Source organism: Mobula hypostoma, chromosome 25, assembly GCF_963921235.1.
Source record: "Mobula hypostoma chromosome 25, sMobHyp1.1, whole genome shotgun sequence".
In the NCBI taxonomy this organism is placed as follows: domain Eukaryota; kingdom Metazoa; phylum Chordata; class Chondrichthyes; order Myliobatiformes; family Myliobatidae; genus Mobula; species Mobula hypostoma.
Genome location: NC_086121.1, coordinates 31,464,831 through 31,484,254, shown reverse-complemented (window position 1 = coordinate 31,484,254; position 19,424 = coordinate 31,464,831). Strand labels below are relative to the sequence as shown.

The 19,424-nt window shown below is 43.9% G+C and overlaps 1 protein-coding gene across 1 annotated transcript in view; it reads right to left on the bottom strand.

The window, feature by feature from the left end:
- Positions 1 to 13,155: 13,155 nt before the first annotated feature.
- p3h1 (prolyl 3-hydroxylase 1) overlaps positions 13,156 to 19,424 on the bottom strand; it is a 39,944-nt gene continuing 33,675 nt past the window's right edge. Inside the window, exon 15 of the mRNA XM_063033254.1 lies at positions 13,156 to 17,641. Within this exon, the coding sequence (XP_062889324.1) occupies positions 17,300 to 17,641 (342 nt within the window). The 3' untranslated portion in view covers positions 13,156 to 17,299. The remainder of the gene's footprint in view (positions 17,642 to 19,424) is intronic.

Genomic DNA, 19,424 nt, shown 5'->3' with positions numbered 1-19,424 from the left:
TCACAATTCTTTCAGGTCCAGTGGTGGAAAAAGCTAACCAATACCATCAGTTTCTTCCATGCCAATGATGAGGATCTAACCAACTGCAGTCTGAAGAACCGCAAGATCCTTGTCGTTTTCTGAGTTAGGGCACCACTTCTCAGAAAGCAGCTCACTGAAGCAAGCCGGATGTGAACACGCTCTCTCCAATGCAAGGAAATCCATTCACTTATTCCTCCTCGACTGATGCCTTAGCAGCATTGACGTTGAGCGCAGACGAGCTCAGCGGCTCTCATGCTCAATTTGAAAGGGAGAATAAAACTACATCTGTGTGAATCCCTGCAGCATCTGCTTGTTATGTCTTGTAACTCCAGAAACTAATTGATAGCAAAACGCAGGAGCCAGGAGACTTGCCAGCTTAGTTTTCTTTTCCTTTTTTTTGGTGTGGTGCTCACGTAATGTGGTGGTATAATGCCGTATGCCATTTACCTACTTCTTACATATAACCCATAATGAAATATATAAACAAAGTATGCTTAATCAAACAATATCTTTACAATATTAAATATTACTGAAATATTAAATGCACAACAAACTTCCTGCTTAGCTATAACCTCCAACTCAATATAGAATGCATCTTTATAAATATTGTATGGGAATGTCCAGGGGTTTTTGGTTTGTGGGGGAAGGTTATCAGTACTCTTACAGAACTAACAGGGGTACAATTACCAATGGACCCCGCAGTACATCTTCAAAATGATGACTCCCACCTTTCCCTTACGGAAAAAAACATGCAAAGTCTGGCTGGCAGGCCTGACTGCAGCTAAGAAGATTGTAGTCCAGCGTTGGAAACCTCCCCATGATATTTCAAATACTCACTGGCTTCAGAGCTTTTTGGACATTTCTTACCTGGAACTTTCACAGCAAGAGTAAATGATGCACGACCAAACACAATCTTAATGTGGACAAATCTGATATCTAACTTCAAAGATCTTTTGTTAAAATAGGAATGCTTTGCCTGTGTATGCACTACTATTCAGTTGGTTGATGGAGGGGAGAGGGATGAGGGGGAGAGATGGGTGGAGGGGGGATGGTGATGAAGGTTGGGGGGTGGCTGGGTTAAACAGTCAAAATGCAATTGGCAATTGGTTGTATTGAATGTAATTTGTTGGTGTTGCAATAAAAAATTAGTAAAAAGAAATACAATGCATCTCAACTCAGATATGTAACGTATTGCCTTCTCTTCATATTACTTACAGCTTTGTCCTCCTTTCTTTTTCTGGGATAACGCCTTTCCTGATGCCTTTCCTCTGCTTGGCAGGTGAGACTTGTGGCCGTGAAACAATCTCAGGTTCATTGGCCACCTCTGTGGTGGTAGTAGGAGTCGACTCTAAGATGGCAGGAAGTGGTTCTGACAGCTCTGGACACCTTTCTTCTCTAACAATTGACTCTGCTCTCCTCAACTGATCGCTATGTCATCTCCAGATGGTATCAGACACGATCTCCACCGTGCAGGAGAGTGGTCCAGTTCTGTCCTTAATCTTTCCAAATATCGACTCTTAGCTACCTAGGCAGTCTCTTGCCAGGACTGCATGTCCAGAAGTGAAATATTGAACCTTCTTGTTTGAGGAGCCTTCAATTTGTCTCAGCCATTTGCCCTGCATACTCCTTCTGAGACTGGGCTTGAGGAGATCCAAGCGTGAATGCAAGGGACGATCCAGGAACAGCATAGTTGGTGAGTTGTTGGTTGTGGAGTGTGCTGCATTGCAATATTTAAGGTGGAGATTGGCGAGCTTCTGATCCAGTGTTAATGTACTATGTTCTGCTGTCATTGCTTGCAGTGCATTCTTCAAACTCTGGACAAACCTTTCTGCCAAGTTATTTATAGCTGGGTGGTACCATGCAGCTGTAATATGTCTCATTCCATTAATTTTTGGGAATGACTGAAACTGTTCCACAGCAACTGTGGTCCATTGTCATGGACTAAGTGCTCTGGAACAGTAGTCCTTGAGAAGACGCTTCTCAACTCATCAACAGTGTGCAGGGATGTAGAGAAGACTGTTGTTAACACTTCTGGCCACTTTGTAGCTAGAGACTCTACTACCAGGAATTTTGTGCTCATGAATGGTCTGACAAAATTGACATGAAACTTCTGCCAGGGATTCCCAAGTGGGGATGCAGGCCATTCCCCGGTGGAGAGGTGCTACTCTTGGCATCTCCTGGATGTGTTGCCATCCTGAACAGTGCATGGCAAGCTGCTGGGTCTGCTGACCTATCCCAAGCTACTAGACCAAGCTCTGAGCAAATGCTTTCATTTTGACCATGTCTATATGACCAGCATGTAGCTCCTCAAACACTTTAGATCTCAGCTTGGAGGATACAGCAACTCTCAATCCCCACATAAAACAACCCCGGTCAAGGGCAAGTTCATCCCAGGACTGGTGAAAAAGGAAGTACTGGAAATTCTGCTACACATTCCAGCCATTTTGGGTCGCCATGTAGACCTGATACAGCATGGGGTCATTTCTAGTTTCCCTGTGGATCGTGTCTGAGTAATAAGGAGACTTTCAACGTGAATTGGGGGAATATTTCCAGAGCAGTGTCCTCTTTTGTAAATTTTTCAGGTATTTCCTTTCGCAAGGGTAAATGGGACAATACATCAGCATTTCCATGATTAGTTGTCCTCTTGAATTTGACCTTATAATTGTGTCCTCCAAGAAAAAGAGTCCATCTCTGCATTTGTGCAGCTGCTGTTAGTGGAACACCGTTCTGTGGATTGCAAATGGACACCAGTGGTTGATGATCAGTAATGAGAGTAAACACTCTCCAGTACAGATACTGATTGAAATGTTTTACACCTCAAACTACACTAAAGTCCCCTCTGTCAATCTGTGCATAATTCTTTTCTACAGCTGTAAGAAAACATGACGCAAAGGCTATGAAGTATTCACTCCTATCACTCATAACATGTGACATGACTGCACATATACTGTAAGGCAAGGCATCACAGACAAGTTTCAATGGATGATATGAATCATAATGTATGATGTCACTATTTCTTTAGTCTTTTTGAAAACCACCTCACACTGCTTTGTCTATTGCCATGTCTTACTGATTTGTAGAAATTAGTTCAAGGGCTGGAGTGCAGTAGCCAGGTTTGGCAGGAACCTGTGATAGTAATCAACAAATCCTAAAAGGACTGCAACTGTGACACATCCTTTGGCCTTCGGGCATCCACTACTGCTTGAATTTTCTCAGCACTCTTGTGTAAATTCTTGAGCGTCAATGGTGTGACCACAGTAGGTGATCCTTGGTTTAAAGAATTAACATTTGTAGTGTCATGTTCTGAGCCCATAATCTTCTTATCTTTTTAACACTGTCCTGAGATATTGGCAATGTTACTTGTCATCCACTCTGGTAACAATGATATCATCCAGGTAACACTGAGTCCCTAGGCTGTCTTACAGCACCTGGTGCATAGCTGTCTGCTAGAGCACTACTCCAAAAATAAGCCTATTACAGCTGTAAAGCTCTTGATAGTGTTTATGGTGAGAAACATTTTGCATTCTTCTTTCACCTCAATGTAGATAGGCCTTAGGTATATCTATTTTGCTGTAGTGTTTCTCTCAGAAAAATTTGCAAATGTGTCCTCTATTCTGGGCAGAGGGTATTGATCTACTTTCAGTGCTGGGTTGATAATGACCTTAAAATCACCACAGATCCTGACAGACTCATCCATCTTGGTTACTGAGACAACAGCTATTGCCCATGGGCTCCACTCAACCTCGGAAAGAATTCCGAGCTAGCTTACTTTTTACTTCATCACAAGTAGTATAAGGAACTGGACAGGCTTTGTAAAATGTGGCTATGGCATTTTCACTTAACACTATTTTACCCTTGATATGTTTGAGTTTTTCAATGCCATCCTTGAACACTGCTGTGCCAACATCTTAATTCACGTTCAGTTGGTTCTCTTGTAGGAGGTACTGCATGCGAATGGTGGATGGATCTCCAATCGAGTTGTGATTGTCTCAACCAACCACACCCCTCAATGCTGGTCTTACTGTTTTTTTCCACATACAAGCCCAATGTGGCTTGTTGGTTGTTATATTTCTTTGTTACAAATGTCTTTCCCACAGGAATTATTCTTTTTCCAGTATAAGTTCTTAGTTGGATATCTGCAGGCTTCAGTTCAGCATCTTTGAAATGTCGTTCAAACTCATTTTGTGGAATGACTGGAACAGCTGAGCCAGTCTCCAATTCCATTTTAATTAACTTGCTATTCACTTCTGGTTTAAGCCATATTGCTTGTCTCTTGATAGCTTTCACATTGTAAATCTCAAGGGTACCAAGTTCTGCATCACTCTCATCATTATCATATTTTTCATCAACAGCATGCTCTTTTTGAAACTGCAACTTGGATTTTTATCCTTTTCTCTTTCTTGTGCTGTCTGTTTATTTTTGCCTGCATGGCGTACACTTTGTATGTGACCTACTTTGCGGCATTTTCTGCAAGTTTCGCCTTTAAACCTGCATTGATCTGGTGTATGTGAGCCCCTGCAACAATGGTAACACAATTTGTTCTGCCTGGTAGGTTTCTGTTTAGATGTTGCAATTTTGTTCACATTCACTTTTATTCCTGACTGCAGTTCAATTGTGTCTCTGGCTGCTGTTTCCATTGATATGGCAATTTCAACTGCTCCTTTATATGTGAGTTGTGCATCAGTTAGGAGCAGTTTTTGAATGTTTTCTTGTAAGATTCCACAAACTAAACAATCTCTCAGTGCCTCATTAAGCCAATCACTGAACTCATAATGCTTGGACAATTTCTTCAATTCAGCCACATACGCTGAAATTTACTCCCTTTCCTTTGGATTCCACTTATGAAACCCAAGTGTTCTGCAATCAACAATGGTATCAGTTCTAAATGTTCCTGCATTATGATCATGATAGCAGAAAAGCTCATTTCGGCTGGTTTGGTTGGAGCAGAAAAGCGTCAAAGCAAACCTTATGCTTTTTCATCTATTCCACTCAGCAAAACTGGCACTTGTTTTCCATTGGCTATTTCATTTGTTTCAAAGTACTTTTCAATTTGTTCAGTATACATCATCCAGGTATTGGTTGTGAAATTGAACATGTCTATCTTTCCAATGTAGCCTGCCATTTCCGCTTTTTAAGATTTTTTATTCTTATCACCCAGTACTCACTGTTTATGAATCCTTGGTTGTACTCATTGCTTGTTAATTTGGTCCTTTTTCTGGCTTTTTTTTATTTCGAACATTTCTCTCCCCTTCCAAAGAAAACATACTCCTCTTCAACAGGTTGGTAGTCATCTTGGGTGCGTTTCAAAGCTTCCTTGTTGCCGCTGTTCTGTTTTGTAACTCTGCAAACTAATTGAAAGAAAAATACAGGAGCCAGGAGACTTGCCTGCTTAGTTTTCCATTTTTTTGGTGAAGTGTTCACATATGACTTGGCGGCGTAATGACGTATGCCATTCACATACTTCTTACATATAACCCATAAGGAATTATGTAAACAAACAAAGAATGTTTGATCAAACAGTAGGTTTACAACATTACTTAAATATTACTGAAATATTGAATACACTACACTGGTGACCCTCTGATCTCTGTATTGGAGGTGAACATCAGAACATCTTTCAAGACAGTGAAGTCTTGCAAGGCATTAGGCCCTGATGATGACTCTGGTAGGGCACTGAGATCCTGTTCCTACTAACCGGTGGAAGTGTTCAAGGACATCTTCAGTCTCTCACTGTGCCAGTCGGAGATTCTTGCCTGCTTCAAAAGTGCAACATTCATACCAAGCAAAGGAAACATAACCAGATGTTGTGTACAGCACCATGGGAACAGACAGAGACCAAGGAAAGAGTCGATAAATAAATGCAGTAAGGCTGAGAGAGATGGGTGAAGACACGTTGTATGGTGAAGGACGAGGAAGTGTGACAGTTTCCTTCCTTGAATAATATTAGTGAACAGGATGAGTTTGTATAACAATGCAATTACTTGTTAGAAACCAATACCAGTACCAGTGAATTCCATACCTTTTCATTGCCTTGAATTTAGCTTTCCCTGCTGTCATGGTGGATCTCTGCTTCCATTTCTGGACCAGTGCTGCTCCAGTAATTGCCATGTTATTCCCACACACCAGACAACATCTGGATACCGCTTCTGCAAACTGTATTCACATCCCTGTGCTTGTAGATGGCAGAGCATTAAGCAACAACGAGAGACCTGCTTCATCAATAGCTATAGTGGACCAACCAGACCAGGCTCCGGGCTGTGGTGTTCTGCACAGGGAACCCGCTACTGTTGGGCACTCTATGATGAAAGTGTGTCCAGTTCAGTCTGACCTGTAGGTCGTTCCTTCCTCCCCAACTTAACTCCCAAACTAAACACAAAAGGTTCTTCAGATGCTGGAAGTCCAGAGTAACAGACACAAAACGCTGGATGAATTCAGCAGGTCAGACAGCATCTATGGTAAAGAATAAGCAGTCAAGGTTGTGAGCTGAGACCTGATGTGTTGTCTCAAACCGGAATAGCAACTGTTTACTTCTTTCCAATGATGCTGCCCGACATTTTGAGTTCCTGCAGCATTTTGTATATGTGACTCCCAATCCACAGCCTGTCCCTTCCCTCCACCACAAAATGTACTTGTAACCCAGGTCCCCATCACAACCCCAACAAGTTAACAGCAGCCATTGACAGCCATCTCGCATCCTCTTCCCCACCGTACCCTGTCCAACTAAGTATCACCTCAGCAGCTTCTGCCTTTGGTTCTGTGCACTGTGGAATTATTCAAGGGTTTTACAGCCTTTGGTGAGTTGCCGGCACGATACACACAGTCCTCCCTGCCCAAGGCCAATGATTTCTGGGTGCTTCTCTTCCAGTCCAGCAGGTGGCCTCAGATTCACAGACACCACCTATGATTCACTGTGTAGACATGGCAAGAATTTAGTTCAAGCATCTGACAGAATAGCTTGAAAGAACTCCCATTCAAATGTTGAACACAAGAGATTCTGCAGATGCTGGAAACCTTGAGCAAAACACACAAAATGCTGGAGGAATTCAGCAAGTCAGGCAGCAGCTATGGAGGGGAATAAACAATTAGCAGTTTGGGCTGAGACCATTCATTAGGACTGGAAATGAGGGGTCATAAGCCAGAACAAGAATGTTCCTCTCCTCCTTCTATTTCTTCCATTGTCCACTGTCTCTCCTATTAGATTCCTTCTTCTTCAGCCCTTCATCTCTTCCACCTACCCCCTCCCAGCTTTCTACTTCACCCCCTTCCCCACCCACCCACTTTCCCTTCTATCTAATCTATCACCTGCCAGCTTGTACTCCTTCCCGTCCTCCCACCTTCTCATTCTGGCATCCAATCCCTCACTTTCCAATTCTGAAGAAACATCGACTGTTTATTTCCCTCCATAAATGCTGACTGACTTATTGAGTTCCACCAGAATTTTGCATGAGTCTCCTGTTCAAGTATTATCTCGTGATACCTCTGGCTCACACTTGCTGTTGTAATATAGACCAATACAGCAATCAATCTGTGGGCAATAAATCCCAGAAATAGCAAATGTTAACATGATTAGCCAATCAGTACTATAGATTGAAGAGGGTATATTGGCCAAGACACTTGGAGACTATTTTCCTTTACAAATGGGGATTTGGCACCTTTGTACATTCACCTTGTTGGTCCATCCAAAGCACCCCTACCGCTGGGGAGACTCCTGTCTGTCCCTTTTGCCTTGTTCACCCTCAGCGCTTTCCCTTTCACTTCTGGTCTACAACAAGGTGTAGACCAAGACTCACTTCCACAGACACATCTCCCTCCTCAGCAAATGTCCTTAACTCTAACTCAGCACGTGTCCATTTCTACTGACAGTTCACCCACACATTTGGAAAACCCAAGATCTCAAATGCATAACACAAAGCGGAAACGCAGCTTCTATCCTGCTGTTATAAGACTCTCGAACGTATTTCTTGTATGGTAAAGCTGAACTCTTGATTCCTCTATCTACCTTGTTGTGGTCCTTACACTTTATGGTCTACCTGTACTGCATTTTCTATGTACCTGTAACACTATATTGTGTGCTACGTTCTGTTATCGATCTTTCAGTTGTGCGACCTCAATGTACTTGTGTTTTCAAATGATATGTATGGATAGCTTGCAAAACGAAGTTTTTCTCTGTTTCTCAGTACTTAGAAGAAAAATAAGCCTACTACCAATTATCAACTACCGAGCATTTCTTGAGGCTGCGTTCTTATCACATTCTGTAGCATATGCATGCTCGTCATGTCTGTCTTCAACAGCACTGGCTCACTCTATCTCCAAGCTATTATGATCTGCAGTTCTACTTTAATCTCAGCATATTTGGTGCTACCACAGACATATTTCCTCTTCCTTTTTGACATCTAAGATCACAAATGTCAATAGATCTTGGATTCCAATAATCCTGCCAACCTTTCTCCCTCTGCCGTTTCTCCTGACCCCGTCTCTCTCAGTTCCACCCCTTTTCTGTGTTTTCACCATCTTCTATCTGATGCTGAACAATCAGTCCTCAACAGAAATGTTATCTTCTATCATCTACATCCCCATCTTAATGAATTCTGACTTGACATGAAATAGAACTCCTCTCCTACTGCCTCTGCTTCCATGCCTACTGTGACCAGGAATCTTCAGCCCAAAATGTGGACTTTTTCTCCCACCTCAATGATTCCCAACCCATCTGGACCCCTCTCCCTGGCCTCTTACCTTCTCTACATCTGTTTGTTGCTAGCTACTTGTTGTGTATTTAAAATTTCAGTAATATTTGAGAGATCTTGGATATTTATTGTTTGATTGAGCATTCTTGTTCATTTAAATAATTAATTACACGTGATGTGTAAAAATACATTAATTACATACGTGATCATGCTACCATGTATTATATGTGTACTTTGCTTGAAGTAGAGAATGAACTAGACCTGCATTCCCGGACTCCCATCTTCACTTGAATTAGGTTAATGTTTTGAAGTTGCAAAACATAACACTGTTGAAGGGACATTCACCATCAAATGTTCTAAATGAAAGGTCCCAGACCCGAAATGTTAACTTTTTCTCTTTACCTCAGGTGCTGCCTGTCCCACTGACTGTTTTTAGCATCTTCTGTTTATATTTCAGGTTTTCAGCATTTGCAGTTTTTTTTTCTTGTTTTCCATTCCTCCGCTGCATAATATGAAGTTTTGGACCAACAATAAACACAAAATAATCTGCAGATGCTGGGGTCAAAGCAACACTCACAACACGCTGGAGGAACTCAGCAGGTCGGGCAGCATCCGTGGAAAAGATTGGTCGACGCTTCGGGCCGGAACCCTTCGGAGCCCTGACGAAGGATTCTGGCCCGAAACGTCGACCGATCTTTTCCACGGATGCTGCCCGACCTGCTGAGTTCCTCCAGCGTGTTGTGAGTGTTGCTTGGACCAACAATGTCAGGAATCTTACGGGCAGTCCCAACAGCATGTCCGCTCTCCTAGTTTGGTAATGTGAGTATTGCCATCATTTGTAATGAGGGAGGCACGATGGCCAGTTTAAAGGAAAATGATAATCAATACGCCTTAACAGAATGGAACCTCCTGAATGACATCAGCACCATGATGTGAATGGACATAATCTTCTTCCAAGGTGTAATTGGCAAGAGAAGAGTAAGGAAGACAAACTACAACAGGATCCTTCTTCTGATGATACCCCTCTTACAATACTGTATACTTCTATTGATGGAGCAAACTCGGTGGGCTGAATAGCCTAATCCTGCTCCTATGTCTTATGGTCTATCAGTCTGCCCCTCTGATACACCAGAGAAAAGTTAGTCCAACCTATCCTTATAGCTGATACACTCCAAAGCAGACAACACACACATTTAAATTGCTTTTCACCCTTTCTAAAGCTTGCACATCCTTCCTGTGGTCTGGTGATCGGAACAACATATAATAAGCATAACTAATGTTTTGTGCAGGGCTTTCAACAGTTTGCTAATCATGATACTAAGGAAGTAGGTGTAAACAGATCCATTCTCAGTGAAGACCAGAGTCAAATAAGGCTGTTTCTTGCTCCCAACATATCTCTCTGTCTTACTCACCAGAATATTATAACTCATCTCCAACAAACTTCCTGGGGAAGTGGTGCTAATTTTCAGAACTAATGGGAAACTATTCAACCAATCTTGACTAAACGCCAGAACCAAAATCACCTGAACTCCAGCCTATGGACAAGGCCTGTGTTTGCTTGTGCTCTAGGCCATGGTTGAGACTTTCAATGAAGCAATTGAGAGGAAGGGCTTTGCACAGAACATCTGCAGACTAAAGCCCTCTGGTAATCTGGGCCACACTGGTGAGAGTTTGGAAAATGTGAACCACCTCCCATATGTTAGGAGCCAGCTTTTGGCAAGGCAGCCACCAGTGATGAAATCTGATGAAGGGTCTCGGCCTGAAATGTCGACAGTTCACTCCCCTCCATAGATGCTGCCTGACTTGCTGAGTTCCTTCAAGTTGCTCCAGATTTCTAGCATCTACGAATTTCTTGAGTTTATGAAATTTGCCATTTCCTTCTATGCCCCAAGATAGCCTTTGGCTGATTGAGAAAAAGATTTTGTAGATATGATTCCCTCAGTCCTGGCCTAATGAGTAGCAGTGATCCTTTTTGCTTCCAAGACCTGGATCACTTCCATTAAGCAGATAGAGGAACAGGAAATATCTGTCACTGCAAAATTCACCATACCAGCAGGAAGGCTTGGTGCACCAAAATCATTGGCTCTCTCTGACCAACCTTTCTAGCACAGGGTTCATAGTTACCCTCCGTCAGCTTCATTGGGCTGACTATGCCACTTGCATCCTTGTCCCAAACAGAACCTCTATTCTGAGATTTGTGATAGGAAGAGATTCACAGGTGAAGATAGGAAATGGAATTGGAGTTCAGATTTCAATGTACATATATTATGGAAGTATTTATGCAGTATACAACCCTGAGGTTCTTCTTCCCACAGGCAGCCACAAAACAAAGAGACACCATGGAAAACGTTCAAAGAAAAAAATTCAAACACACATAGAAAAAAGATGGAGCTGTGCAAGTGACAAAAAATGAGCGAAAAAGGCACAGATCGTACAGCATCAAAACACAGACTCTTTGAAAGAGTCTAGGTATGGTCAATTTAGCTCTGTTCCATTTTTCGTGACAGCAGAGCAAGTCTGTCCTGATCAAAATTGCACAAAATAGCAATAAGAAAGGAGTAATCAGAAACCAGAAACACATGTAAATGGACTGCAGAGTCCAAGCCATAACCGTGTCAATTAAACCCTGCCTGGGTTCCAAGACTCCGGCACCATCCTCTGCCAAGAGGAAGCAAGAGACTGATCGAACACAGGCAGACGGTAACACCGGCTCACCTTCTACTCTTGTCCTCATTGATTTCAATCTTGCTCAGCGAGATCAGCAAGAAATTTAGTCGATCATGGGCTCGCATGGGTTCTTTGGCCTTCAGGCCGCAGGCTCCATTCCAAACCTCACCGAGTTCCCTCGGAGACAACAAAATGCCTGATCACTCAATCGACACACCGACAAAATGTAAATCACAAGTTCCAACCACAGTAGAATCATATTTGAAAGAAGAGGTAAAGGAAGTAGATTTGTGAACTGTCTGAAGGACGTCACTGTTGGTCGCATTGTTTGCTGGGGCTATCTTCTTCAGTTTATTATTTTCATTTGTACCAAGACACACACAGTGAGAAGATTCCATCCAGACAGGTCATTCCATACACTGAGGTAGTAAAAAGGAAATTGGAATGGAGAATATAGAGTTAGAGTTACAGATAAATGGCAATGCAGGCAGACAAGTAAAGTGTAAGGGTCACAAAGAAGTAGATTGGGAGATTAAGAGTTCATGCTTTAGTGCATGAGAGGTCCAAGGTTCAAGGATGTGTTCAAACCTTCCTTTAATGAAATGCAGAGTCGCTACTAACTCTTAGGAACCCTGCCCATGACTACTCAAACTCAAGAAGGATCATTCATTGAGAATTTTGAGGCTGTGCGTTGAGAGCACAGAAGTCATAGTCATACACTACGGCACAGAAACTGACCCTTTGTCCTATCTAATCAATGCCAAACTATTAATCTGCCTAGACGCATCGACCTGCGCCCAGACCTTAGCCCTCCGTACCCCTCCCATCCATGTACCTATCCAAATTTCTCTTAAGTGTTGAAACTGAACCCACATCTACCACTTCCGCTGGCAGCTCATCCCCCACTCTCACTGCCCTCTTGAGTGAAGAAATTCCCCCTCATATTCCCCTTAAACAATTCACCTTTCATCCATAACCCATGACCTTCAGTTCTAGTCTCACCCAACCTTAGTGGAAAAAACTTGCTTGCAATTACTCCATCTATACCCCTCATAATTTTGCATACCTCTATCAAATCTCCTCTCATTCCTCTGTGCTCTAGGGAATAAAATCCTAGAGTATTCAATCAACCTTTCCCTATAACTCAGGTCCTCAAGTCCTGACAACATCCTTTTAATGTTTTTCTGTGCCCTTTCAATCTTATTGATATCTTTCCTGTAGGTAGGTGACCAAAACTGCACACAATGCTCTAAGCTGGGCTTCAACAATGTCCTATACAACTTCAGCATAACATCCCAACTCCTGTACTCAATACATTGATTTATGCAGGCCAAAGTGCCAAAAGCTTTTTTTTACGACCCTATCTGTGATGCCACTTTCAAGGAATTATGGAGACCTGTATTCCCAGATCCCTCTGTTCTACTGTACTCTTCAGTGCCCTACCACTCACTGTGTCAGTCCTACCCAGGTTTGCCCTCCCAAAGTGCAACAACTCACACTGCATGAAATTCCATCTGCCATTTTAGCTCATTTTTCCAGATTATCCGGATCTCACTGAAAGCTTTAAGAGTCTTTCTTGCTCCCCACTACACTCCCATGTCCTACGTGAGCAGTAGAAGGAGTGTCCTACCTCACAAGATGTCCACCCACCGCCCCATCTGTGGAGGAAGCTCTGACCTCCACAGTGATATAACCCGGACACCTCAGACCTCAGAATGGAGGCAAGTAATCTCACACCCTGAGGGACTGCCTGAGAAGGAAAGCAGCAGGAATCATACTGATAAAAACAGCAAAAAAAGTACCATTTATTTGTGAATAAAACTCCACAAGAGCTCAATACAGAAACATTGACAAATTACACCCCTGAACACATTTGGGCGTTTAGACAAACCACGGTCAGGCTTCTGCTGGACTGTAATACAGTAGTTGTGTTACTGAAAATAGTACAATGCATAAATCACAAATTTCCAGCCCATCAAGGGGAAACAAGGCAGATGTGGTCAAGTAAAGGTATCTCTGTAACTGCATTCTCCTGAGACAGTTAGTGTGATGTATATTCCCAGTTACTTAATGTTTCAAAGCCTGATGGCTCTGCAGAAAGGGCATCCTGTCAGATTGGATTTGACTTGGAACTTTGTTGGTTGAGTTTAAAATTAAGAATGAGTAAAACTAATGAGTAAAAATAACATATCAAGCTTTTCCTTCTCATCTCTGCAAGGCTTTACGCTTCTGCACCCAAACCCTCACGTGAAGCCCAGATACTAGATAGCGATCAGGAGCAAAAGCCTCAGGAGGCCTTATTTATTCTTCCACAACATCTGAAATTATGAGCCACTGCAGTTTGCTTGTCTTAGAGGACTCTGGGCACAGAGAACAGCAAAACTGAGGGAGGGGAAGAAAGAGACCAATTCACATAGCAACGAGCAGTAGCCACACAAAATAATTTGCCAGTCTTTGTGGTTCAGTGCCACTGTGGGTAATACTTTTGAACATAGAACAGTCCAGCACAGTACAGGCCCTTCAGCCCTCAATGTTGTGCTGACCTATATAAACCCCTCCCTCCTATACAATAGGTTCAATAGATACATCTATTTTCAGAAAAATGCATACAATATACCTCCTGACAGTCCATAACTCTCTACTTAGTTGGTCCTTTTTGCACTTTGTGATGCATTGGGCAGCATATTTGCATTTGACTGTTTTTTTGTGAGGCTGAGTTGCTGGCTTGATGTTCAACCAAATGCAGGTGGGAAGCTTGCAAAGAGCCAGCCGGATTCGAACTCGGGACCATTTGCCTCGAAGTCCAGTGCTGATGCCACTACACCACCGGCTAGCCCCGCCCTCTGTCTTGCTGCCTTATTATTGAGATGTATGTAAACAAGTGTGAGGAAAGACACACCTTTGTAGATCACAGTCAGGCATCGGTTGGTGATGAGATTGTGGGCAATGACAAACGGCAGACACCAAAACAACATGTCAGAACAAGGCGAGGCAAAACAAGACTGACAGGATTCACCTGCGTGACACACCCTGACTGGGTGCTGGGTTTAAGACAACAAGCAAATAACCGCAGGCTGCAGAACTCATTATAAGTTCACAGAACACCACTTTGTCATGTTCTTTACCAAATAGCCTGGGGGAGGACAGAGCTTCAGCACACAGCTCAGAAGACTCAAAGTCTCAAATACTCTGGCACTCAGAAGCCAGGCATCTCGGCCCACTTTGGACTGGGAGTCCCAGTTGGTCTATTTGCATGACATGGGCATGAACACTTGGAAAAGGCTGAATTTAACATTGCTTTTATATTAGCGGGTAATTTCTACCTCAAAGGTCTGTCAGTAGTTGAAATGAATTTATACAAATAAGTGGAAGTAGGGTTTGTATCGGATCTTCTTGGTGTCATGGTATCCATTTTCCACTGGCGCAAGTGGGGGACAGAAACAATTCCTGAGGCCAATGCTCAGTCGCTGTGACTTGTCCAGTTAGCCAACCTTTCCAGGAAAGTTGGACTTATTCTGGTTTCTCTTTGCTAACCACTACTGAGCAATTCCTACTGGAAAGGATTGTGCAATTGTGTTTGCATGTAAGTGTGTGCATACATTCAGGTTCATATGAGTCAGACAGTGACTATGTATGTAATATGTAGAAGTAAGAGAAATTAAAGAAAGAATTATATAATGAGGTTCACAACCTATGGGCACTGTAAAGCATTTAAAAGAATAGGTACTTATTATAGTTTTTCAGTTGGGAGCCAGGCGCTCGAAGAGATTCGGTGGGGGATGGGCACCCAGCGCTTGGAGAGATTCAGTGGGGGGCGGGCGCCTGGCGCTCGGAGAGATTCGCTGGGGGGTGGGCACCCGGCGCTCAGCCGGGGGCCATGGTCGAGTGGTCGGCGACTTGGGCCGGCTCCACCACCTGACTTAGTCTGGTGAGGAGGGTGTGAGGACACCCAGTAGGACTAAAAAAAATAAAGACCTGACAAAGGGTGGATGAACTCCTTGTGAGCCAACGGCCATCTTCCGTGGAAGAGATTAAAGCCTCACCACGTATCTACGAGTCGTAAGCTATGCACCTAGTTAGAAGAGACATGATGAACTTGGGCACTGCACCGTGTGCCTGGACCTGCCCAAGGCCTCCGCCTAAGGAAGGGCCGAGTTCGAAGAAGCGGCCGCGGCTGGAGGCCGGCCTCGGGCTCGAGTTCGGCGGGGGACAGCGGCAGCGGGCGGTGCCCAGGCGGCCAGAGAGAACAAACTGGAGGAGAGGCTGTACTCGGTGCTGTCGCAAGATCGAAGAAGATGGAGGTGCATAGCCGCCGACCCCAGATTCAGGACGGCACCCACTGACTGACTGACTTACTATAGACACTGCTGTAATGAAGGATTGTGCATGTATGACTGACTGTCTGTGTGTGTGGGGAGGGAGGGATGGGGGTGGGGAAGGAGGGGAGAGAGAGAGAGAGAGAGAGAGAGGGGGGGAGAGAGAGGGGGGAGAGAAAGAGAGAAGAGAGGGGGGAGAGACAGAGAGAGAGAGAGGAGGGAGAGAGGGAGGGGGAGGGGAGGGAGAGAGGCAGGAGGGAAGAAGGAGAAGCGGAGAGAGGGAAGGAGAGGAAAGAGAGATAAAGAATGAATTAAGTTCTTTAAGAACTTAAAGAGTTGAGTGCACATACATTTAAAAAGGGTGGGATGGGATGTGGGTAACGTCACCACAATTGATCAAGTGCAGGAGGTTTTAGGGAATGTAAACACAGATGGATGTGCATCAATAACAAAGTGCTGGCAAACTGCAACACGCTGGCCTCTCTGGGATAATCCGTCTCCATACACGCAAACACAACCTCTCATTTAAAAATATAGACACTTGTGGAAGTTGCACATCAGAAATACGGGCAGTAAGTTTTGGAGCCGCCTGATTTGCAGATGATTTCCAGTATCTTCTGTTTATATTTTAGATAAGAAGAAACCAAATGCTTAAAGACTCTATCCTTCTTTGCCCTTACTAGGCCTCCATTAGTGGCTGCACTGTATAGCACCTCAAAAGACCAGCGAAGATCCTAATTGCTACAGTTGTCTTGTGTTTGCGGAACTTCAGAGCTATTACTTGACTGTCACCGTGACCCTCCCCCCGTGTCAAACATCAGATAAAGGCAGCACTTTGAGGGTTTTGAAGTCCCCCCCCCCCACCGCGCACGCGCACACACAATATAACACATCACCATACAGAGGGTTGCAAGCAAAGAATAAGGATAGGGACTCAAAAGACTACAGATGCTGGAATTTGTAGGCTTCTGTGGAGGATTAGGGAACAATGGAGCAAAGAAATGGACAAGAAAGTGTCTGCGAGATACTGACCAGGAATCAGGAGTGTACCAGACAAGGACGGGTCAATACAGCAGGAGTTTAACCCTCCTTTAAAGATACTGGCTGCAAATATTGACAGAAACTCCACCTTCATTTCAAAAGACTGAGGTCCCAATCCATGTAGATGGAAGTGATCTGGAACTGTTCCAGCATCTGCTGAGGTGGAACTGGGGCTTTGCTGCTGGACAAGGTTGCACATCAGCGACCGGTAGCTCTGACCACTTGCGTCTGACCGTCTCATCCTCTGCGAGAGCTAACGTGCTCGGGGGAAACTCTGCACGCTACTGATGACCCAGGTATAGGGGTTCGGGTCATGTGCTGGATGGATATTACCAGAGGCAACAGATTATGGGAGAAGTTCAGGGAATATGGTGAATAAGATGCTCGGCCTGGGCTATCAATACCATCAAACCGGATGGGGATATCAGCCAAGGGGGAAACGGAGATCCACACTTTTGAGCTCCTAATTTGGGAGACAATTACCAGGAATGATTAAACATCAAAACCAACAGCTCTTGTGTCAGGTTGCAAAGCACCAAGTGGCCCTATTGTGAGTAGCTGTACACAGAATTACAGTTCCTGCTTTGTAGATGGCATATTCAGAGATGGTGTGGCTTTCTGATCTGAAGCAGCAGGTGCTGGCTCCTGACGGGAGTCCATTGTTTTTACTGTAGGCTCAGGGTCTCCATTGCTTTCTGCCTTTGGCTCTTCCACCTTGGGCTGTTTCCCTGGAGCGAGCTCGTCGAGCTTCACTTCGTCCTGAGCGTGCGGCCTGCTGGTGGGCACGGCGGCTGGGGCCTCAGTTGGCTGGTGGTCATCGGGCTCAGATTCCTTGACCTCGCCCTCGTCCTGCTGCAGCTCCTCCTCCATCCCAAACAGCAACTTCACCAACTCGTCGGCCTCGATCCTCTCCTGAGGGCAGGGAGAGCCACAGAGCAATTAGCACATCAAACGCTCAGCAAGTGCGAAAAGCACGACTCCCAGCATGTCTGCCACATCACAGTAGCGTCATTACTGCTTTTCCCAAGTGTCTGTTCCTGCCTTTCCCGTGCTGACAGCTTAATCTCAACCTCTCTCTCTCTAACTATTGGCCATCTCTTGGTCACATTCAGTCAATAGACAGGGCAGTTTATGAAGATTCAAAGTACATTTATTATCAAACTATAAATGTAGTATACAACCCTGAGATTTGTCTTCCCACAGACTGCCTCAAAACAACCTGTTCAAAGAAAAACATTAAACCCCCAATGCACGAAAAAAAGAAGAAAATCGCACAAAAAATTGAGTGTTAAAACGCAGAGCATAAAACACCAAACCACAAAACATTGTAATGGTCCAGGCATATTCAGTTCAGTTCAGTCTAGCGCGGTGTTGTCCGTTAACTTCAGACCGCAGAGCTAGTCTGTCCTGATCAAAACTCGCACAAAATAGCAATAAAAAAGGAGTGACCGGAAACCGGAAACAAATCATGACATGAACTATGAAAATCCAATCCACAAACCTCACTGGGGATATAATATTTCTTTTACAACACTTACACATAGTGGCCACTTTATTAGATACACCTAGACACCCGCTTGTTAATGCAAATATCTAATCAGCCAATCATGTGAAGCAACTCAATGCATAAAAGCATGCAGGCATGGTCAAGAGGTTCAGCTGCTGTTGGAGAACAACAAAAAAAAGCCATAAGGAGAGCAAGGATGAAATATGAAGGTGCTGGCCAATAATATCAAAGAAGATACCAAAAGTTTTTCAGCTAAACAAAGTAAAAGGCAAGAGTAGATATCAGATGGTTGGAGAGATAGTAATGGGGGACAATGAAATGGCAGACGAAGTCAATAAGTATTTTGCATCAGTCTCCACTGTGGAAGATGCTAGCAGCATGCTAGAAATTCAAGGGTGTCAGGGGGCAGAAGTGAGTGTGGTTGCTATTACTAAGAAGGTACTTGGTAAGCTGAAAGGTTTGAAGTTAAATAGAAGGCAGGTAGGTCACCTGGACCAGATGGTCTACACCCCAGGGCTTGGAAAGAGACAGCTGAAGAGATTGTGGAGGCATTAGTAATAATACTTCATAAATCACTAGAGTCTGGAATTGTTCTGGAGGACTGGAACATTGCAAATGCTACTCCAGTCTTTAAGGTAAGGAAGGGAGATAGAAGAAAATAAGTTATAGGCCAGTTAGCATGACTTAAGTGGTTGGCAAGATGTTGGAGTCCATTATTAAGGATGAAGTTTCAGGATACTTGGAGGTACATGATAAAAAAAAAGGCTAAAATCAGCATGGTTTCATTAAGGAGAAATTTTGTCCAACAAATCTATTGGAATTCTTTGAGGAGATAACAACAAGACAGACAAAGGAGTGTTAGTGAATGTTGTATACATGGATTTTCAGAAGGCCTTTGGCCAGGTGCTGCACATGAGGCTTCTAAACAAGATAAGAGCCCATGGTATTACATGAAAGATACTAGCATGGAAAGAAGATTGGCTGACTGGCAGGAGGCAGAGTGAGAATAAAGGGAGACTTTTCTAGTTGGCCGCCAGTGGTTAGTGGTGTCCTGCCGCGGTCCATGCTGGGACCGTTTCTTTTCACACTATATGTCAATGATTTGGATGACAGAATTGATGGCTTTGTTGCCAAGCTTGTGGATGATACAAAGATAGGTTGAAGGGCTGGTAATGTTGAGGAAGCAGG